We start from the raw sequence: 23,864 nt of genomic DNA on the forward strand, positions 1-23,864 counted from the left end.
TTCTCCATCATCTCCATTGAAAGGGTATTGTTACGGCTGTATGTATTCCCTGTTTCTTTTTCCCTTTGGTTCCTCGACCCAGGTGGGCTGCATTGCTGTAACGAGGTTCAGGCGAGGTGCACATGGAGAAGGAAGTGCTTAAAAGCTCCAGTGCAGCAGCAGAAGAGGGAGGCCTCTGGTGTGGGGACCGCTGTGTTTCTGCCTCTCATCCTAGGATGGATACTTAAACATTTGATGTGTTGATTATAATAAATCCTATGGATTTGATGATTTTAAAAGGTGTATTTCGTGTTCTATTTGGGTCAGTGGTGGAATTGTGTTAGCCCCATTTGGGCCATTTTAAGGGTGGGGCATAACAGGTACCTTGACCACCACTGCACTCAACATGCCGTTGGGCAAGACACTTCACCCTAAATGGTTCCTGTTGGTATTGTCCACAGTATTCAATGTATTACTAGTACTATAGAAAGACTATAGAATTGGAGGGATGACACCCTCTTTAATGGTCACACATGCAGAGATGTGATAAGTAAGGCGCTTTGAGCACTTGGAAAAGCGCAAAAATAAATAAGTATTTTTTCAATGTAAAGGCATCATAAAAGGCAATTGATAAGGTTTCTCCACTTGAAGGGCACTCTTGAAAGGACAATTCAAAAACCAATTTTCATCCACAGGATATATTGTGTTACCATGCACTGTAGTTCCAATGCATGCTGGGATTACATCTACTGTAGTCCCATGAGATCATGAACAAGACAAAAGCAAATAAAGGAATGAATGATCATGTGCCTCTCAGTAAGACCCACATTTCAGCTTCTCAGTAAATTAATTGTTCTTTGTTGAAGGAACTAAATCCGTCACCCCTGTGCACGTCCTCATGCCATTACGCTGGCAGCAAGCCATCTAAGAGTCTCACATCTTTCACAAATAACTGAACTTTAAGTTTCAGTGGGAGGTAGGACAACACTTAGCTGAGCTCCTGAAAGCCAATCAAAATGGAAAAGGTCAGAAATAACCTTTGGATATTTAAAAAATGTCTTCATGTGTCTGGGCCTCGGAGACAGTTCATATGGACTGAGTTTATATTCAGGAAGCAGCTCATTTGTTCTGTTAACTCATCTGAATCCTACACTTCCTTTGCCAAACTCATAGCCACACACACAGAGAGGGGCATAAATAGTTTTCATTAAAAATCTCATTTGCAATTCCCATCTTGGCAATACAGAGGCAGCTCTCAATGATGCATACCAATTTTCCGTCTTGACAGAATGAGATATTTCCGCTGTTTTATCTAGCTGGTTAGATTGAGTCTGATTCCCACTGCACACAGCAATGCTAATGTAATCAGTTCTATAAAACCACTTGTCATTACTCGTTGGCTTTGTAAACATTACTTTTTCATCAGTGGAGATGAGACCAATGAGGACGTTTCCAGAGAGACAATTATTGACTACTGGACATCGTCTGCTGATGTGGTGAAACTGTGTAGGGGATATATTATGTCCTGTAATCCATCAAAAAGTGTTTTAGCATCTATACTTGTTATTATGACTGTACACTACTGTCGCTACACTAGCTCTTCTTAGGTCGCTAACGCTTTACAACGACCCAAAACTCTTCCATCAGGAGAAACGTGCTGCAGCTTCAGAAACAACGCAGATATAAAAACACAAATGTTCCAAAAACACATGAAGAAACGTCTCCAGCAACTTGACAACACATGCAGCGTTTAGAGAACATTCAGCAACTTGAGGAGACATGCAGCGTTTACTAAAAGCTGTAGAAACCAAGAAGCTCAAATACAACGGAGACCAGGGGACACTAAAGAGTGACGCACACAGCAGGCAGACCAGGGGACACTAAAGAGTGACGCATACAGCTGGGAGACCAGGGGACACTAAAGAGTGACGCACACAGCTGGGAGACCAGGGGACAATAAAAGGTGACGCACACAGCTGGGGGACCAGGGGACACTAAAGAGTGACGCACACAGCTGGGAGACCAGGGGACACTAAAGAGTGACGCACACAACTGGGAGACCAGGGGACACTAAAGAGTGACGCACACAGCTGGGAGACCAGGGGACACTAAAGAGTGACGCACACAGCTGGGAGACCAGGGGACACTAAAAGGTGACGCACACAGCTGGGGGAGCAGGGGACACTAAAGAGTGACGCACACAGCTGGGAGACCAGGGGACACTAAAGAGTGACGCATACAGCTGGGGGAGCAGGGTACACTAAAGAGTTACGCACACAGCTGAGAGACCAGGGGACACTAAAGAGTGACGCACACAGCTGGGGGAGCAGGGTACACTAAAGAGTTACGCACACAGCTGAGAGACCAGGGGACACTAAAGAGTGACGCACACAGCTGGGAGACCAGGGGACACTAAAGAGTTACGCACACAGCTGGGAGACCAGGGGACACTCAAAAGTGACGCACACAGCTGGGAGACCAGGGGACACTCAAAAGTGACGCACACAGCTGGGAGACCAGGGGACACTAAAAGGTGACGCACACAGCTGGGGGAGCAAGGGACACTAAAGAGTGACGCACACAGCTGGGAGACCAGGGGACACTAAAGAGTGACGCACACAGCTGGGGGAGCAGGGGACACTAAAGAGTTACGCACACAGCTGGGAGACCAGGGGACACTAAAGAGTTACGCACACAGCTGGGAGACCAGGGGACACTCAAAAGTGACGCACACAGCTGGGAGACCAGGGGACACTCAAAAGTGACGCACACAGCTGGGAGACCAGGGGACACTCAAAAGTGACGCACACAGCTGGGAGACCAGGGGACACTAAAAGGTGACGCACACAGCTGGGGGAGCAGGGGACACTAAAGAGTGACGCACACAGCTGGGAGACCAGGGGACACTAAAGAGTGACGCACACAGCTGGGGGAGCAGGGGACACTAAAGAGTTACGCACACAGCTGGGAGACCAGGGGACATTCAAAAGTGACGCACACAGCTGGGAGACAGGGGGACACTAAAAAGTGACGCACACAGCTGGGACGGAGCGCTTGGTAACGTTCAGGATTATAAAATTGAACAACTGTCTCTGTTGTTGGATTATGACTTCAAATGTTTGATGGTCTTATTTTAACAAAGTGATCACACGACTCCTTCTGATGTTACTGCAGATCTGCTGTAAGCTAGCTAGCTAACGTAGCTAACCTAGTCATTTCAGATATACTGACAAACACTTCCAGTTATGAGACACACTAACTCTGCCAAAAGTAGGAAAACTTAATAATGTGTGTGATGTACTTTCTACTGAAGAGAGGAAGGGGACAGCTAATTTTATATTAAAAGTGTGTTTGCGGCTCAGGAGTTTTACTGCATATGTGAAAATGAGTTGTGTGAAGCCTTTTGTGGCTCCAGAGGGAGCTACATAGAGTCTGATAAACTGGCTGAATTGATGGTGAGTCAGTGTCTGTTGAGTGTAAAGACTACAGGTTTTAAAATGAAAGGAAATATGTCTGTAAATGGATTCTGTTTTACTACGCTTTTTCTGTCTTTTGCGACCTCTCAAAGCCCTTTTTCCACTCTTGACTCACAGTTTAAAGTGGACCTATCATGCTATATTTCAAACATATATTGTCGGGCCATACATATAAAACATGTCTGTAGAGTTTTTTTTCAAAATACCAAACAAATCATGCATTTTAGCCATGCCTCATTTCACTCTATTTGCTCTTTCCAGCCCTGTTTTTGTAGCTGCGTAACAGCTCAGAGAGGTAGGGCGGGGCCATTGAGGGCTTTAAAAGTAAATAAACAAGTTTTAAAATGAATCCTCGAATGAACGGGCAGCCAGTGGAGCGAAGATAAAATGGGGAAATGTTTACGTGTGCCAGTTAGGAGCTGTGCTGCTGCATTTTGCACCATAATAATCAGTTCCGTTGCAGCCCCGTTTTCAGAGATCTGGGTACGGAGGAAAATAGAGAGGGTTGTGTTTTCTGACACACCGGGGCCACATCTTCATGTATAAAAGACGTACAAAAGTGCATTTTGCATGGTAGGTCCCCTTTAAGGTATCTTGCCCAAGGACACTTCAACATTCTGACTAAAGGGGCTTGGAATCGAACCAACGACCCTCTGATTGATGCACGATCATCTAGAATCCTGAGCCAACAGCCCGTGAATGTATGAAAGAAGAAGGATTTCAATAAAAACAGTTCTGATCGATTTAGATTATTTGTCCAAACAAGAATTATATTTCTGCAAATACTTCTTTGTACCTCTGCTTTTAACAAGTGTGTATTCATGTTTCCACCTATAGGTTGTGAATGTGTTTGTGTGTGAATATCTGGGTGGATATGTGTGTGTGCAAAGGTTTAATAATAATAATAATTATACATGTTATCTATATAGCGCTTTTCCTGGTGCACAAAGCGCTTACTTTCCATTCACCGTCATCCCTTCGGGGAAACCTGTCTCATTGTGTAAAAGCTAGAGGTAATTATTCCTGCTTTCTTTCTCTCTGCTAACGATACTAAGATTAGATTTCTCCTATTCATTACAATTTCACACCTTTATAATGTGCAATAATAACAAGACACCCGGCGCTGATGATGCCAGACCTGGATATAGCTTCTTCACACATTAATTAATATGAAGAGTGAGGTATTCCTTGACATCTGAAGTCAAGAAACTGATTATTTCTGTTTTGATTTATCTACAATTATAAAGTATGTGACATATTTGAAGCCACCCACAGCCTTCATTATTATATGTTATTACATGGCTTAGTTGAATACTTGATTCTGATTGGTCAATTCGGACATTTCAGAGGTCAATATGAATGTGCCTTTGTCTCTTTAAAGTAGAGAAACTACATACTGATATACACCTGAACATCAGCAGGAGAGGACTCTTTAAAGTAGAGACACTACATACTGATATACACCTGAACAACAGCAGGAGAGGACTCTTTAAAGTAGAGACACTACATACTGATATACACCTGAACATCAGCAGGAGAGGACTCTTTAAAGTAGAGACACTACATACTGATATACACCTGAACATCAGCAGGAGAGGACTCTTTAAAGTAGAGACACTACATACTGATATACACCTGAACATCAGCAGGAGAGGACTCTTTAAAGTAGAGACACTGCATACTGATATACACATGAACATCAGCAGGAGAGGACTCTTTAAAGTAGAGACACTGCATACTGATATACACCTGAACATCAGCAGGAGAGGACTCTTTAAATTTAGAGACACTACATACTGATATACACCTGAACATCAGCAGGAGAGGACTCTTTAAAGTAGAGACACTGCATACTGATATACACATGAACATCAGCAGGAGAGGACTCTTTAAAGTAGAGACACTGCATACTGATATACACATGAACATCAGTAGGAGACGACTCTTTAAAGTAGAGACACTACCTACTGATATACACCTGAACATCAGCAGGAGAGGACTCTTTAAAGTAGAGACACTAAATACTGATATACACCTGAACATCAGCAGGAGAGGACTCTTTAAAGTAGAGACACTACATACTGAAATACACCTGAATATCAGCAGGAGAGGACTCTTTAAAGTAGAGACACTACATACTGATATACACCTGAACATCAGCAGGAGAGGACTCTTTAAAGTAGAGACACTACATACTGATATACACCTGAACATCAACAGGAGAGGACTCTTTAAAGTAGAGACACTACATACTGACATACACCTGAACATCAGCAGGAGAGGACTCTTTAAAGTAGAGACACTACATACTGATATACACCTGAACATCAGCAGGAGAGGACTCTTTAAAGTAGAGACACTACATACTGATATGCACCTGAACATCAGCAGGAGAGGACTCTTTAAAGTAGAGACACTACATACTGATATACACCTGAACATCAGCAGGAGAGGACTCTTTAAAGTAGATACACTACATACTGATATACACCTGAACATCAGCAGGAGAGGACTCTTTAAAGTAGAGACACTAAATACTGATATACACCTGAACATCAGCAGGAGAGGACTCTTTAAAGTAGAGACACTACATACTGAAATACACCTGAATATCAGCAGGAGAGGACTCTTTAAAGTAGAGACACTAAATACTGATATACACCTGAACATCAGCAGGAGAGGACTCTTTAAAGTAGAGACACTACATACTGAAATACACCTGAATATCAGCAGGAGAGGACTCTTTAAAGTAGAGACACTACATACTGATATACACCTGAACATCAGCAGGAGAGGACTCTTTAAAGTAGAGACACTACATACTGAAATACACCTGAATATCAGCAGGAGAGGACTCTTTAAAGTAGAGACACTACATACTGATATACACCTGAACATCAGCAGGAGAGGACTCTTTAAAGTAGAGACAGTACAGACTGATATACACCTGAACATCAGCAGGAGAGGACTCTTTAAAGTAGAGACACTACATACTGATATATACCTGAACATCAGCAGGAGAGGACTCTTTAAAGTAGAGACAGTACATACTGATATACACCTGAACATCAGCAGGAGAGGACTCTTTAAAGTAGAGACACTACATACTGATATATACCTGAACATCAGCAGGAGAGGACTCTTTAAAGTAGAGACAGTACATACTGATATACACCTGAACATCAGCAGGAGAGGACTCTTTAAAGTAGAGACACTACATACTGATATACACCTGAACATCAGCAGGAGAGGACTCTTTAAAGTAGAGACAGTACATACTGATATACACCTGAACATCAGCAGGAGAGGACTCTTTAAAGTAGATACACTACATACTGATATACACCTGAACATCAGCAGGAGAGGACTCTTTAAAGTAGAGACACTACATACTGATATACACCTGAACATCAGCAGGAGAGGACTCTTTAAAGTAGAGACACTACATACTGATACACCTGAACATCAGCAGGAGAGGACTCTTTAAAGTAGAGACAGTACATACTGATATACACCTGAACATCAACAGGAGAGGACTCTTTAAAGTAGAGACACTACATACTGATATATACCTGAACATCAGCAGAAGAGGACTCTTTAAATAAACTTTTGTTATTGTTATTCTTTATTAAAAACAAAGCAACAGAACCCAATTTTTCGGGATAAATAAAATATTATTGCAGAACTCTTTCTTTTTACCTGCTGTTGTTACCGTCTCCTGGGACTCATTCACGCTGCCATGGAGGGAAAAATAGCTTTTCTATAACTTTGAAAAATAGAAATGTTTTTCCTAGAATCAGTAGCAGCAAAGTGTCTCCATTAACTTCAGCAGCCTGATTGTGATCATTAAATCATCAGAGGAGAGGTGAAGTAAACAAATCGTCTTCATCATCGTCTGCATCACCTGCAACTAACTTGTTTTTCTGTTAGCTGTGATTGGATCGAGAAAAAAGCCCTTAAGCGATAAATCTATTTTGGTGATAACACCTGGCATTCTTCAATAACTAGCAGCTATAAAGCCCTTTTAATAAAAAGTGACATTTTAATTCAACTATTTAGTCTAAATCGAAAGTCATTTTTCAAGTCCAGTTTGCTATTTAAAGTTTGTGGATGAAAAAGGACTCAGATCTTTTTTACTCAAGTATAAGTAGCACTACTAAATTGTAAAAAAATATATAATATGTTAATAGTTAAAGTCCTGAAATTAAAAGTCTTCTTAAAACAAAAGTAGCAGCATCAAAATATACTAAAAATCATTGTAATTGAATAATATCAGTCCGTGAGTGCTCGATTAATGCAGTCTGTCAAAATCCTCTTAGGAGAAGCAGGATTGATTTGACGTCACTGTCATTTAGTTTCACTCCCGCTGACCTTGTTCTAAAGATGTCTTTGTTAATCTTTAATATATCAGACAGATGGCTGGGATGAGGATCAGCACCTCCAAATCTGAGGCCATGGTTCTCAGCAGGAAACCGATGGACTGTCCACTCCAAGTAGGGAATGAGTCCTTACCCCAAGTGAAGGAGTTCAAGTATCTCGGGGTCTTGTTCTCGAGTGAGGGAACAATGGAGCGTGAGATGGGCCGGAGAATCGGAGCAGCGGGAGCGGTACTGCAGTCGCTTTACCGCACCGTTGTGACGAAAAGGGAGCTGAGCCAGAAGGCAAAGCTCTCTGTCTACCGGGCCATTTTCGTTCCTACCCTCACCTATGGTCATGAAGGATGGGTCATGACCCAAAGAACGAGATCGCGGATACAAGCGGCCGAGATGAGTTTTCTCCGCAGGGTGGCTGGTGTCTCCCTTAGGGATAAGGTGAGAAGTTCGGTCATCAGGGAGTGACTCGGAGTTGAGCCGCTCCTCCTTCGCGTCGAAAGGAGCCAGTTGAGGTGGTTCGGGCACCTAGTTAGGATGCCACCTGGGCGCCTCCCTAGGGAGGTGTTCCAGGCACGTCCAGCTGGGAGGAGACTGAGGGGTAGACCTAGGACCAGGTGGAGGGATTATATCTCTTCGCTGGCCTGGGAGCGCCTTGGGATCCCCCAGTCAGAGCTGGTTGATGTGGCCAGGGAAAAGAAAGTTTGGGGCTCTCTGCTGGAACTGCTTCCCCCGCGACCCGACCACGGATAAACGGGAGAAGATGGATGGATGGATGGATATCGGACAGATGAAGATGTATCGTAAATGGCATATTGATTATTGGAGGAGAAAAAGACAAAATGGCAAAATGCACCAAAATCCAAAGGGATTTCTCCATGTGATTTTGGATTATTGCAGAAACTAATCTCTGTGTCCAACAAACGTTTAAGATATTTACACGTTTAGTTCAGCAAGATAATCTCCACATATTAACATCACTTGATTTCTGAAGTAAAAAGCTAATGTTGGGCTATAAAGGAACTACAGCACGGTCACATGACCTCACGTCACCACCGCTAAGCTAAAGGAGGCTAATGTTGGGCTATAAAGGAACTACAGCACGGTCACATGACCTCACGTCACCACCGCTAAGCTAAAGGAGGCTAATGTTGGGCTATAAAGGAACTACAGCACTTTCACATGGCTTCACGTCACCACCGCTAAACTAAAGGTGGCTAATGTTGGGCGTGATGAGTCATTAATTCTGTCAGTGTGATGTTTATAGCTTACATTCGCTAGTTAGCCAGATAGCTAATATTTGCAATCAACCAACTCGTGAGTGTGAGCTATCTAAAAAGCTGGCTAACAAACGTCAGCTATATATCTATCTCTCCCATGGAGCTATATCACTCTGTCTAGTTAACGAACGTTAGCTGTCTAGCTAGCTATTAGCACATTGGTGGCTCTCTCAATTGGAATTAGAACAGGGTTGCCAACTCTCACGCATCTGGCGTGTGACACACGCTTTCACTCTCAATCTCACGCTGCCCAAACTATTCTCACGCCAAAAACAAGAATACCGAAGACTAGAAACGGTTTTGAAAACTTTTGTCACGTAGTGATCGTCTTCTCAATAGAACATCTTTGATAATGTCTTCTGGCCAATCAGAATCAAGATGACGGCGTGTTGTTGTTGCAGGAAGTCCCGACGGAGAATACTTTTGCTGTAGTACATCTCTATATACATCGATACAACATTACGTGTTGATAGAAGACGTAATGAAATAAGACCCCACGGTTTGATGATTGATAGGTGTGTGGGCTGTCTTTCATTTTGACACACAGAACAATGGGGGCTATCCACCCTTATCCACAATGTAAAGTCATTCACAGCCTCTTCCCTCTTCTCTCTGTGAGGAGCAGCAGGTTCAGCTTTCAGAACAAAGTAACAAAAAACTAAAATGGCATTCATTTTTTTAAATATGTTGTGTAGTAATAGATGTATTTATTTCTCTTCTCAAGAGAGTACCAGAATGTGTATTTTATGTTAGTATTTCAAAAGATCTCCTGGGGAGAATCCCCCCAGACCCCCTGCAGGGGTTGGGTTTTCAGCATGTCAACTCTTTCACCTGTGGGGAAGTTGCAGGATTGGCTCCAGGTCGCCCTTTTTATTTACTACAAGACAAATGTGCCTTTTTATTTCATACAGTTCCATTTGGATTGAGACAGGGAAATAATCTAAACCTCACCCGTGGCGTTTCACTGTCAAGGGGAGCGATATAGCGTGAATGTAATTACATTGCAAATACTGACTTGAGCCCCACCACCATTGGGTTAGCCCTACCACAGATTGCCCAACAGAAATTGGGTGCCGCAACTGCCGACCCGTATTGCGCATGCGCAGATCTAAGATCCAGTAGAAATTATTTTTAAAAAAAAGTAAAAGTCTGCTGCTTATTGTTCTACTAGGCCAAAATAGAGTCAAAGAGTATGAGAGTGAGAGTGTGTTAATTAATATATTTGGCAGTTTGGAGTAAGTCTGTAGATTTATTTGTGTCTGTGGGTTTCATGATACCTCTCACGATAATTAATTTTGTTGGATACATTTTCCCGGAAATGATTGCGATAAACAAACATGTGTTTGACTTTCATTAGTGAATGAAACTTTGTGCCCTTTATAGTCTGTGTCCAATATTTTGTATTTGTATATATTGTATATCCTAAGGTCCCGCTGCTGACACGATCGCAGTCATTTCGTGCGCATGTGTAATTGTCACTCCAGCCAGGTACCCAAAGTTGGCAACCCTGAATTAGAATGTATATGTAGTGAGAGTAATTATAAAAACTTTTTTTTTTGTAAAGCCGAGTTGCTCTAATACAGCCAGGAAACATTGACATAAATTCAAAAGAATAGAGCTACAGGTTATTCAATTGTCATGGATGTGCAGTGCAACAGGGAGCAGATGTAAATAGTGTGAAATGGGAAAGTATATCTTATCAGCGTGTGTCCACCTCTTTAGCTTTTCCTCCGCTGACAGCTGTGATGGATCCCTGGAGAGAAGCTGTCCTTGATATTCTGCACAAACTGTGCTGTTGTATTTGCTGTAAAGTGTCTCTACTCTAGGGTATTTTTCATTATATGTACAGCACTTTGGCTCGACCAAAAATCGTTTAAAAATGTGCTATATAAATAAAACTTGATTTGATTTGATTGCTGGAGGACCAGAATCACCGTGACACCATCTGTATCATCGGGATCATCGTAGGAGGAGATAAGCATTTTGATTGGTGTTTTGCCGGGGTCATTGGGGTAGGAGTCAGATCGCTGACGGCATGTGGAAAGGAGACATTACATTATAGTGTACCTACAGGCAGAGGCAACAACATTAGGTGAAAACAATGTGGTATTTTATCGAAATGTGGGCAAGAATTGTGTCTCTGGACAGTTCTTTGGAGCGATGGAGAAATGCTCTACTGACACCTTTTTCTCATCCTCAATTGAATACATTTTAATAATAATACACTTGATTTATATAACACACTTTAAAACAACGTCATCTCAAGGTGCTTCAAAATGCAATGAAATAAAAAGGAACATATTGAATGGTATTAAAAAGCTTAAGAGCATAACAGGTTAGAAAAACATTGAATCACACACAGCATTTCTTCGTCTGCTTTTAGTTGAAGAACCTCACGAGGACCCACAAGAGGAACAGGGGGTTCTGGGTAATCTGGTATTAACTCGGAACAAGGCTGCATGAAAGCTGGTGCCTGCAGGCGATGAAGATGAGAGGACGAGGAGAGCGAGGGAGAGGAAAGTGGAGTGTGTCGGATGTGAACTGCATGATGTTCTGCGCTCTGTTTGTCGTGCTAAATGATGGCCTGCTGTGTGACGGATCCTCTGGGTGCGAACATCGCCTCCTGCTGCTGCTGCTGAATGCTAATCATGTTGTGGCTTTAACTGTGGAATATAATACTGTGGGTAATGGAGCAACTGTGTGCATTTATTCATGAGGATATTTAAACAATTGGAAATGTGTACGGAATCTGGAGAATTTAAAACGGGCAGAAATTGTATTATTTTGTTAGAAAATACATTTTTTTATTTAGTTACTAATAATAATAAAAGATTACATTTGTTTTGCGCCTTTCAAGGGACCCAAGGCCGCTTCACATGGTGTAAGGACAGACACAAAAACATACCAACAAACAAATAGGGCCAATAATGAGGTAAAATAAATAAATAGCAGTATAGGAGTGGAAGCAGGGGTTAGGGGTCAAAGGCCACGGGGAACAGGTGAGTTTTTAAGGATGATTTGAGGAAGTCCAGGGAGGCAGCATTGCTCTTAAATCCTGTATTTATGAGCTCTGGAAATAATAAATGTGTTCTGTGTTTTAGAGGCGCCTTTCAAAGCACCCAAGGACCCCTAACAATTTAGAAAATATACTTAAAAACGACACAAAGGGACAGTAACAGGGAACATGTAGCTCTACAGGCTGATCTGAACAGATGTCTTGCTTTCATTTATATATAGAAAGGTATTTATTAGGATAAACATTTGTCTGTGCATATGTTAAAAGTCCACATATTTACATGTTATTACAATAAGCGGTTTAAGATAAGTCTTCTTTAATTCCAATTTACTGTATTTTCTAAACCTTTTTTTGTTGTATTATTATGTATTGTTTAAGTAAAGGATGTGGGTACTTCGTCCAACTCTCTGAAGATGATATTATTGTTGATCTGAGTGAATTGTGAATCTGTATTTAATGTAAAAATTGTATAGAAGAAATTACGATAGAAATATACAAAGAAACTCTAAAAATACATTTGAAATAAAATCAAAAAGTCTGCTGTTCAAGATAAAGGTATCACCAATAAACATCTGTATTGTTCAGGTTTTCCTTTCATGAGTGCAGTCATTATTGTTGAGTTTATACAAGGTGTCGGGGAGTGTTATTACTATACAATGTTTACTACAAAACATGTAAAGGAACCGTCTCTGAAGCATGCTCCATTACTGTAATTGATTGTATCACCGTGCGTGTGTTCACTTCCTGTAAATCAACTGACGCACATGCACTGACTGTAAATCCACAAGAGGGGGCAGTGAGCGGGAAGACATTATAACGGAGACACTTCATTACATTACAACATGTCTAAAACATGGGGGGACATTAGAGGGGAACATGTGTGTTTCATGCACTGGCTAATTATAGGTTTTTGGCTATTTTGCTTCCATAACATGTCTTCACTCAAAAATCTAAATATAGGAGTTAATTCTATTAACTCCTATATTTGTGTCTGTAGATTTCTCCTAAATCCCCAAATGTTAGCATTTGATAAAGCCTCAATTGTATGTGCAAACACAAGATTTCAGAACACGCTGCAGCTTCAGAAACGATGCAGATATAAAAAGACAAATGTTCCAAAAACACATGAAGAAACGTCTTCAGCAACTTGTTCCTGCAGCGTTTACTAAAAGCTGCAGGAACCAAACGCTGCAAATACAAAACGCTGAAGAAGCTCAAATACAACGGAGACCAGGGGACACTAAAGAGTGACGCACACAGCTGGGAGACCAGGGGACACTAAAGAGTGACGCACACAGCTGGGAGACCAGGGGACACTAAAGAGTGACGCACACAGCTGGGAGACCAGGGGACACTAAAGAGAGACGCACACAGCTGGGAAACCAGGGGACACTAAAGAGAGACGCACACAGCTGGGAGACCAGGGGACACTAAAGAGTGACGCACACAGCTGGGAGACCGGGGGACACTAAAGAGTGATGCACACAGCTGGGAGACCAGGGGACACTAAAGAGTGACGCACACAGCTGGGAGACCAGGGGACACTAAAGAGTGACACACACAGCTGTGAGACCAGGGGACACTAAAGAGTGAGGCACACAGCTGGGAGACCAGGGGACACTAAAGAGAGACGCACACAGCTGGGAGACCAGGGGACACTAAAGAGTGATGCACACAGCTGGGAGACCAGGGGACACTAAAGAGTGACGCACACAGCTGGGAGACCAGGGGACACTAAAGAGTGACGCACACAGCTGGGAGACCAGGGGACACTAAAGAGTGACGCACACAGCTGGGAGACCAGGGGACACTAAAGAGAGACGCACACAGCTGGGAGACCAGGGGACACTAAAGAGTGACGCACACAGCTGGGAGACCAGGGGACACTAAAGAGTAACGCACACAGCTGGGAGACCAGGGGACACTAAAGAGTGACGCACACAGCTGGGAGACCAGGGGACACTAAAGAGTGACGCACACAGCTGGGAGACCGGGGGACACTAAAGACTGATGCACACAGCTGGGAGACCGGGGGACACTAAAGAGTGACGTACACAGCTGGGAGACAAGGGGACACTAAAGAGTGACACACACAGCTGGGAGACCAGGGGACACTAAAGAGTGACACACACAGCTGGGAGACCAGGGGACACTAAAGAGTGACGCACACAGCTGGGAGACCAGGGGACACTAAAGAGTGACGCACACAGCTGGGAGACCAGGGGACACTAAAGAGTGACGCACACAGCTGGGAGACCAGGGGACACTAAAGAGTGACACACACAGCTGTGAGACCAGGGGACACTAAAGAGTGACGCACACAGCTGTGAGACCAGGGGACACTAAAGAGTGACACACACAGCTGTGAGACCAGGGGACACTAAAGAGTGACGCACACAGCTGGGAGACCAGGGGACACTAAAGAGTGACACACACAGCTGTGAGACCAGGGGACACTAAAGAGTGACGCACACAGCTGGGAGACCAGGGGACACTAAAGAGTGACGCACACAGCTGGGAGACCAGGGTACACTAAAGAGTGACGCACACAGCTGGGAGACCAGGGGACACTAAAGAGTGACGCACACAGCTGGGAGACCAGGGGATACTAAAGAGTGACACACACAGCTGGGAGACCAGGGGACACTAAAGAGTGACACACACAGCTGGGAGACCAGGGGACACTAAAGAGTGATGCACACAGCTGGGAGACCAGGGACACTAAAGAGTTACGCACACAGCTGGGAGACCAGGGACACTAAAGAGTGAAACACACAGCTGGGAGACCAGGGACACTAAAGAGTGACACACACAGCTGGGAGACCAGGGGACACTAAAGAGTGATGCACACAGCTGGGAGACCAAGGGACACTAAAGAGTGACGCACACAGCTGGGGGACCAGGGGACACTAAAGAGTGACGCACACAGCTGGGAGACCGGGAGACCAGGGACACTAAAGAGTGACGCACACAGCTGGGAGACCAGGGGACACTAAAGAGTGACACACACAGCTGGGAGACCAGGGGACAATAAAGAGGGACACACACAGCTGGGAGACCAAGGGACACTAAAGAGTGACGCACACAGCTGGGGGACCAGGGGACACTAAAGAGTGACGCACACAGCTGGGAGACCAGGGGACACTAAAGAGTGACGCACACAGCTGGGAGACCAGGGGACACTAAAGAGTGACGCACACAGCTGGGAGACCAGGGGACACTAAAGAGTGACGCACACAGCTGGGAGACCAGGGGACACTAAAGAGTGAAGCACACAGCTGGGAGACCAGGGGACACTAAAGAGTGACGCACACAGCTGGGAGACCAGGGGACACTAAAGAGTGACGCACACAGCTGGGAGACCAGGGGACACTAAAGAGTGGAAGTTTTTATGAAAGTGTTTTGGGTCGATGTAACTCTTTTGCATCATACATTTCTATTTAATAAAGCAAAGCCTGATTTGGATATTTACACATAAAATCCCAGGTAACCTCTAACAAAGAAAATGATATAAGTCATTATTTAGGTTTCATTTAGTTAATTTGTTTACACTATTCTCTTGCGCATTTAATCAGATGAGAGGTATTTAAGGCATGATAATCCTGCGGAATGGAAAAAATGATATAGCCTACCTTGGCTCATCCATATTCATAATTACTGTGAAGAGGCTGCCTATTGGCTCTCGGTAGAAAAGAGAGAAGGAGAGCGTGTGTGTGTGTGTGTGTGTGTGTGTGTGTGTGTGTGTGTGTGTGTGTGTGTGTGTGTGTGTGTGTGTGTGTGTGTGTGTGTGTGTGTGTGTGTGTGTGTGTGTGTGTGTGTGTGTGTGTGTGTGTGTGTGTGTGTGTGTGTGTTAGAGAGAGAGAGAGAGGGGGATAAGTGTGTGTGAACAGTGAGCGGATCACAGACTTGTGCTGCAATGCGCGTAAAAGGCGCGTTTTCGCTTTTACGCGCAGCCAAAGGTGTTACATAGCGACAGATCCACTATTCTGAACACTGGATTTATTATTTCAAACCCAGTGAAGGGTACGTGAACCTCGCACGCTTTTCTGAAACTTTGAACTTCTTTGAGCAATGAATTAGATTGTTGTTCTCCACCGGTTTTTAGACTTTCCAACCAGCGCAATGGATCCTCTTTTCAACATCACCGACAGCCCCACTATCCCCACCAACTCCACCAACGGGACCGAGTACTGGAACCAGTTCGTGCAGCCCGCGTGGAGGATCGCGCTGTGGGCCATGGCGTACAGCTCCATAGTAATCGTGTCCGTGGTGGGCAACGTTACGGTGATCTGGATTATTATGGCTCACAAACGCATGAGGACTGTGACCAATTATTTCCTCCTCAACCTGGCGTTCGCGGAAGCCTCCATGTCCGCTTTTAACACCGTCATCAACTTCACCTACGCCGTGCACAACGAGTGGTACTTCGGCCTGATTTACTGCCGCTTCCACAACTTCTTCCCCGTGGCCGCGGTGTTCGCGAGCATTTACTCCATGACGGCCATCGCGCTGGACAGGTGGGTGTCAGTGTGTGGAGCTAAAGGTCACCTATTATGCAAAATGTGTCCCCTCTTCTTCATGTCTCTTCTACATCAGCATGTGTCCCCTCTTCTTCATGTCTCTTCTACATCAACATGTGTCCCCTCTTCTTCATGTCTCTTCTACATCAGCATGTGTCCCCTCTTCTTCATGTCTCTTCTACATCAACATGTGTCGTCTCTTCTACATAAACATGTGTCCCCTCTTCTTCATGTCTCTTCTACATCAACATGTGTCCCCTCTTCTTCATGTCTCTTCCACATCAACATGTGTCCCCACTTCTTCATGTCTCTTCTACATCAACATGTGTCCCCTCTTCTTCATGTCTCTTCTACATCAACATGTGTCCCCTCTTCTTCATGTCTCTTCTACATCAACATGTGTCCCCTCTTCTTCATGTCTCTTCTACATCAACATGTGTCCCCTCTGTGTAAAGAGACTCTGAAAAAATATTTTCTCTCTCTTTTTGTTCTGATCCATTTATATAAAAACCTGTCTGAAAATGAGCTGATCAGATGTTGGCTTGTGTAACCATTAGCCAATCAGCAACCAAGGTAACCCCCCCCCCCCTTATCACCTGAATCTCCTCTAGAGCACCATTGAGTTCTTTGTAACCAAATGTCTCTCAGAGGGGCGTGGGGAGGGGCTCCTTATTTTCATCTAAAGTAACAGACAGAGAATCAGCACTTTGGAAACAGGGCTGAAACAGAGGGGTTTATGGGTAATGCTGCAATGATCTGTTTGGTGTTTCAGCCAATCGGAAACAGGCTCTGTATATATCTGAGACCTGTGATATATTGATGAAAACCAGTATACTAGGGGACCTTTAAAGCAGGATATAAATAAAGATTGAATAGAGATTAAGGATTCAATTCAATTCAAATGTATTTATAGCCCAATATCAGTAAACACATTTGTCTCAGAGGGCTTCACAAATCAACATGAGTGATAATGTAAAAACTACAAACATATCTGAGCATATAGTAAAAGGACAAGATAAATGTGAAAAAACCAATGAATGAATGAACAAAACACAACGACACAAATACAGTTAGAATACACTAATGGATGGCACCAGACGTGTCCTCACTCCTCAAGTGGTATTATCATAAATAAATACAAGAGAAAGGAACCAAAAGGCTCCAGATAGCGAGTCTTACGCAGGAAACGATCCATTATCCAGACAAGAATAACGTTTTGTTTCCTCTCCAGTTCCAGCGATCCAAAAGCACAATGAACCATGGTTTAATTGTTATTACCCTGCTGCCTCTCCCGAGTTAAAAACATTTGTATTTCATCATATCACTTTGGTTTTCATTTGCCACCCCTGTAAGCATTACCCAGTGTTACGACCCCAGCTCGCTTAGGGTAAAAGGGAAGCAACACGAAACCAGGTGTTCTTGGTGAGAGGTTGATTTTAATAATAAACTCAAAATAAAGATGATATAACCAAAAATACAGGCTCTTAAAACCAGCTATCTGTTCACAATCACGCTACACAAAACGAAGGCCACAGATTATCACAGTCATAGCGCACGATGGGCACTTAAGGCTAAAATAGTGAGGTGTCTCGCACAAGTTCGACGCCGTCCCAAATCACAGAATACACACTTAAGCACACACACACACTAACCAACCACTGTAGCAGAACTAGCACAGAGCTACACAGAACATAAGGAGAGCACCGAGAGCCGTCTGACACAGATTCAGACCTCTCCCGTCTAACTGAGATGCACACACTCTTGGAAGAGTCCCCGGAAGGTGTGGGCAGGGATTGGTGAGTCGGGCCCGACCTGCTCCAATCCAGATCTTCGGTCACGCCTACCGGAGGAGGGACAGGAAACTGGCATCCAATGGCGTCCGGGCAACGGCACATCTCATATACATATAACATACACAGCTGAAAACAATCCCAGACAGGTTAACGAGCAGACAGCAGCCGTGACACCCCCCCCCCCCTTAAGACACAAACTCACAGTTTTGTTAACCATGCCTACTACTAAACCTGCCTAATCATTCTGAAGGACTAAAAGACTCGAAGGAAATCTATACACACAATACACATAACGACCAGGGTCGTAACACATAATCATGTCTTTTGAACATGATGAAGCATCTCAAACACAAAAGTCACATGACGGCTTATTTCCCACCTGGAGCACAATACAGACGGACCAACATCCTCTTCATTTCACTTTCTTTCACCATTTGGATCTTAAAAAACAGCCTGAAGGGAATGAAACTGCCTCTGATGCGCCTGATAGTGAGTCTTACGCAGGGGAAGCCGCGAAAAGCAGCAAAGCATTATGGGTTAAACCATTGTTGATTGTGCTTTTGGATTATTTGAACCCAGAGGAAATAAAATGCACAAATATATGATATTAACATTGAGTATTTTCTTGTTTGACATTGGATCATTTCCCTGCGTAACAGTCGGTATCTGGTGACTCAGCTGCCGTTGTACCTTGAGTTAGTTTTCTGATTTATTCCTTTCTGATTTAGCCGAAACAAAAAACATCTAATGTCCTCAACTGGTATTGCAGTGCCTAGATCATAAACACATAAAACTAGAAACATTTTTCAGAGATGATCTTGAGATGTTTTCAGGGATTTTGTAGCGTTTTGAGGTGACATTAAAACTGTTGGGCCGCATGATAATAAAGAGCCAAACATGAAAGAAAGGAAACGTGGGTGCACTTAAAAATGATATATATTTTATTTGAAATAGTCCTCAACGCCAAAAAGCTTTGGAAGAAAGTCAAATGACAAGCTGTTTTCCATTTCCCTGCTCAAATAGCTTAACAAATGACAGCATTGTAACATTGAAGAAGTATACTCGATAATATGCATGTTTTTCAATGTCAATGGAGAAAATTGTGAAAATCTAAAGATGAATTTTCTGGCTGTTTGCAGTAAAAGCATCTTCAGTTAGTCGTTATTTAGGTTAATATAAGTTTATGCTTTATTTTGAAGGCATTTTGGATACGGGTTGATTATGAATCTTTTAATTTTGTAGCTGCTAAATTATAAATAAATAAATCAGAAAAAAATGTCCTTCACCAACATAGATAGATTCAACTTATTGTCATTACACAGTACCATGTAACGAAACGGTTTCTCTGCATTTGACCCATCCTGTGTTAGGAGCAGGGGGCTGCCATTATGTACGGCGCTCGGGGAGCAGTGTAGGGAACGGTGCCTTGCTCAGGGACACCTCGGTAGCACTTGGTCTTTCCGGGACTTGAACTGGTGACCTTCCAGTTGCCAAGCCAAGTCCCTATGGACTTCGCCACCACCGCCCCATGCAGCACATCACAGTTAATCTCACCTGGAAACATCTCAGGATCATCACTGCACATGTGTATTTCTCTTTCATCATAACAGGGTAAAAGCACTAACAACAGGTAGCATTACATCACGCACCACTGTATTTGTTTAAAGCATAATCCAAGGGGATTTTGTTCTGTCACAGAGAAAATGAGAGCACTTCATTATTGCATTGCTATACCTTGTAGAAATGAATCAGAGCTTTCTTATTCGCCAAGAGTTCTCATCACACTGCTTGTCTTCTCTTAAGACACACCTGGGAAATACTCATTTTTCTTGCCTGACGCATCCTTGGCAATCTTCTGCAGACATGCCCATCACATCCAGAGAATGGTGTCCGAGAGAGAGGGATGTGATCAGGTCATAAACTCTCCCTCCATGAGGAAAGTATGGCAGTATATATATCAGTATGTAGTGTCTCTACTTTTAAAGAGTCCTCTCCTGCTGATGTTCAGGTGTATATCAGTATGTAGTGTCTCTACTTTAAAGAGTCCTCTCCTGCTGATGTTCAGGTGTATATCAGTATGTAGTGTCTCTATTTTAAAGAGTCCTCTTCTGCTGATGTTCAGGTGTATATCAGTATGTAGTGTCTCTACTTTAAAGAGTCCTCTCCTGCTGATGTTCAGGTGTATATCAGTATGTAGTGTCTCTACTTTAAAGAGTCCTCTCCTGCTGATGTTCAGGTGTATATCAGTATGTAGTGTCTCTACTTTAAAGAGTCCTCTCCTGCTGATGTTCAGGTGTATATCAGTATGTAGTGTCTCTACTTTAAAGAGTCCTCTCCTGCTGATGTTCAGGTGTATATCAGTATGTAGTGTCTCTACTTTAAAGAGTCCTCTCCTGCTGATGTTCAGGTGTATATCAGTATGTAGTGTCTCTACTTTAAAGAGTCCTCTCCTGCTGATGTTCAGGTGTATATCAGTATGTAGTGTCTCTACTTTAAAGAGTCCTCTCCTGCTGATGTTCAGGTGTATATCAGTATGTAGTGTCTCTACTTTAAAGAGTCCCTCTCCTGCTGATGTTCAGGCGTATATCAGTAAGTAGTGTCTCTACTTTAAAGAGTCCTCTCCTGCCTGATGTTCAGGTGTATATCAGTATGTAGTGTCTCTACTTTAAAGAGTCCTCTCCTGCTGATGTTCAGGTGTATATCAGTATGTAGTGTCTCTACTTTAAAGAGTCCTCTTTGATGTTCAGGTGTATATCAGTATGTAGTGTCTCTACTTTAAAGAGTCCTCTCCTGCTGATGTTCAGGTGTATATCAGTATGTAGTGTCTCTACTTTAAAGAGTCCTCTCCTGCTGATGTTCAGGTGTATATCAGTATGTAGTGTCTCTACTTTAAAGAGTCCTCTCCTGCTGATGTTCAGGTGTATATCAGTATGTAGTGTCTCTACTTTAAAGAGTCCTCTCCTGCTGATGTTCAGGTGTATATCAGTATGTAGTGTCTCTACTTTAAAGAGTCCTCTCCTGCTGATGTTCAGGTGTATATCAGTATGTAGTGTCTCTACTTTAAAGAGTCCTCTCCTGCTGATGTTCAGGTGTATATCAGTATGTAGTGTCTCTACTTTAAAGAGTCCTCTCCTGCTGATGTTCAGGTGTATATCAGTATGTAGTGTATCTACTTTAAAGAGTCCTCTCCTGCTGATGTTCAGGTGTATATCAGTATGTAGTGTCTCTACTTTAAAGAGTCCTCTCCTGCTGATGTTCAGGTGTATATCAGTATGTAGTGTCTCTACTTTAAAGAGTCCTCTCCTGCTGATGTTCAGGCGCGTATATCAGTAAGTAGTGTCTCTACTTTAAAGAGTCCTCTCCTGCTGATGTTCAGGTGTATATCAGTATGTAGTGTCTCTACTTTAAAGAGTCCTCTCCTGCTGATGTTCAGGTGTATATCAGTATGTAGTGTCTCTACTTTAAAGAGTCCTCTCCTGCTGATGTTCAGGTGTATATCAGTATGTAGTGTCTCTACTTTAAAGAGTCCTCTCCTGCTGATGTTCAGGTGTATATCAGTATGTAGTGTCTCTACTTTAAAGAGTCCTCTCCTGCTGATGTTCAGGTGTATATCAGTATGTAGTGTCTCTACTTTAAAGAGTCCTCTCCTGCTGATGTTCAGGTGTATATCAGTATGTAGTGTCTCTACTTTAAAGAGTCCTCTCCTGCTGATGTTCAGGTGTATATCAGTATGTAGTATCTCTACTTTAAAGAGTCCTCTCCTGCTGATGTTCAGGTGTATATCAGTATGTAGTGTCTCTACTTTAAAGAGTCCTCTCCTGCTGATGTTCAGGTGTATATCAGTATGTAGTGTCTCTACTTTAAAGAGTCCTCTCCTGCTGATGTTCAGGTGTATATCAGTATGTAGTGTCTCTACTTTAAAGAGTCCTCTCCTGCTGATGTTCAGGTGTATATCAGTATGTAGTGTCTCTACTTTAAAGAGTCCTCTCCTGCTGATGTTCAGGTGTATATCAGTATGTAGTGTCTCTACTTTAAAGAGTCCTCTCCTGCTGATGTTCAGGCCTAATGTTCATTTATTAAATGAACATTATGCTGTGTTACATTACATTACATTACATTACATTGCATTTAGCTGACGCTTTTATCCAAAGCGACTTACAATAAGTGCATTCGACCAGGAAGACACAACCTTGAAGAAAACAGAATCATATAAGTACATCAGGTTTCATAGAGCCAAACATTTCAAGTGCTACTCAACTGGCTTTAGATAAGCCAGTCCTTTATTAGTATAAAAGTGCTTCGTTAATAGTTCTAACGCTCGAAGTGGAGTCGAAAGAGATGAGTTTTCAGTTTGCGCCGGAAGATGTGCAAGCTATCTGCTGTCCTGATGTCAATGGGGAGCTCATTCCACCATCTTGGAGCCAGGACAGCAAACCCACGTGTTTTCGCCGATGGGAACTTGGGTCCCCTCGCAGCGAGGGCGCAACGAGTCGTTTGGCTGATGCAGAGCGTAGTGCACGCGCTGGGGTGTACGGTTTAACCATGTCCTGGATGTAGGAAGGGCCAGATCCATTCGCAGCATGGTAAGCAAGTACCAGTGTCTTGAAGTGGATTCTAGCAGTTACCGGAAGCCAGTGAAGGGAGCGGAGGAGCGGAGTGGTGTGGGAGAATTTAGGAAGGTTGAAGACCAGACGAGCCGCTGCATTCTGGATGAGTTGCAGAGGTCAGATGGCACATGCAGGTAGACCAGCCAGGAGGGAGTTGCAGTAGTCTAGGCGTGAGATGACGAGAGCCTGGACCAGAACCTGAGTCGCTTTCTGAGTCAGCTGGGGACGTATCTTCCTGATGTTGTAAAGCGTGTATCTGCAGCAACGGGTTGTAGCAGCTATGTTTGCAGTGAAGGACAGGTTGTTATCTAGGGTCACACCCAGATTCCTTGCAGTCTGAGTCGGGGAAACAACTGAGGTGCCGATGTTGATTGTTAGGTCAAGAGTGGGACAATCTTTTCCCGGGAGGAAGAGCAGCTCAGTCTTGTCAAGGTTGAGCTTGAGGTGGTGAGCAGACATCCACTGAGAGATGTCAGCTAGACAAGCAGAGATGCGTGCGACGACCTGGGTCTCTGAGCGGGGAAAGGACAGAATTAATTGGGTGTCGTCAGCGTAGCAGTGGTAAGAAAAACCATGCGGGCTAATGACTGATCCGAGCGAGTTTGTGTACAGGGAGAAGAGGAGGGGACCAAGAACAGAGCCCTGAGGGACCCCCGTAGTTAATTGACAAGGGTCGGACTCAGACCCTCTCCAAGTCACCCTGTAGGTACGGTCTTTCAGGTATGAGGTGAGGAGGGAAAGTGCAGAGCCTGAAACTCCAAGTTTTTGGAGAGTGCGAAGGAGGATCTGATGATTCACCGTGTCGAATGCAGCAGACAGGTCC

The 23,864-nt window shown here is 43.6% G+C and overlaps 1 protein-coding gene across 2 annotated transcripts in view; it reads left to right on the plus strand.

The window, feature by feature from the left end:
- The first annotated feature begins 16,108 nt into the window (after window positions 1–16,108).
- tacr1a (tachykinin receptor 1a) overlaps window positions 16,109–23,864 on the plus strand; it is a 99,306-nt gene continuing 91,550 nt past the window's right edge. For both annotated transcript variants that reach the window (XM_034202261.1, XM_034202260.1), the window contains exon 1: window positions 16,109–16,638. In XM_034202261.1, the coding sequence (XP_034058152.1) occupies window positions 16,244–16,638 (395 nt within the window). In that variant the 5' untranslated portion in view covers window positions 16,109–16,243. The remainder of the gene's footprint in view (window positions 16,639–23,864) is intronic.

This window comes from Gymnodraco acuticeps, unplaced genomic scaffold (genome assembly GCF_902827175.1).
Source record: "Gymnodraco acuticeps unplaced genomic scaffold, fGymAcu1.1, whole genome shotgun sequence".
Taxonomy (NCBI): Eukaryota; Metazoa; Chordata; class Actinopteri; order Perciformes; family Bathydraconidae; genus Gymnodraco; species Gymnodraco acuticeps.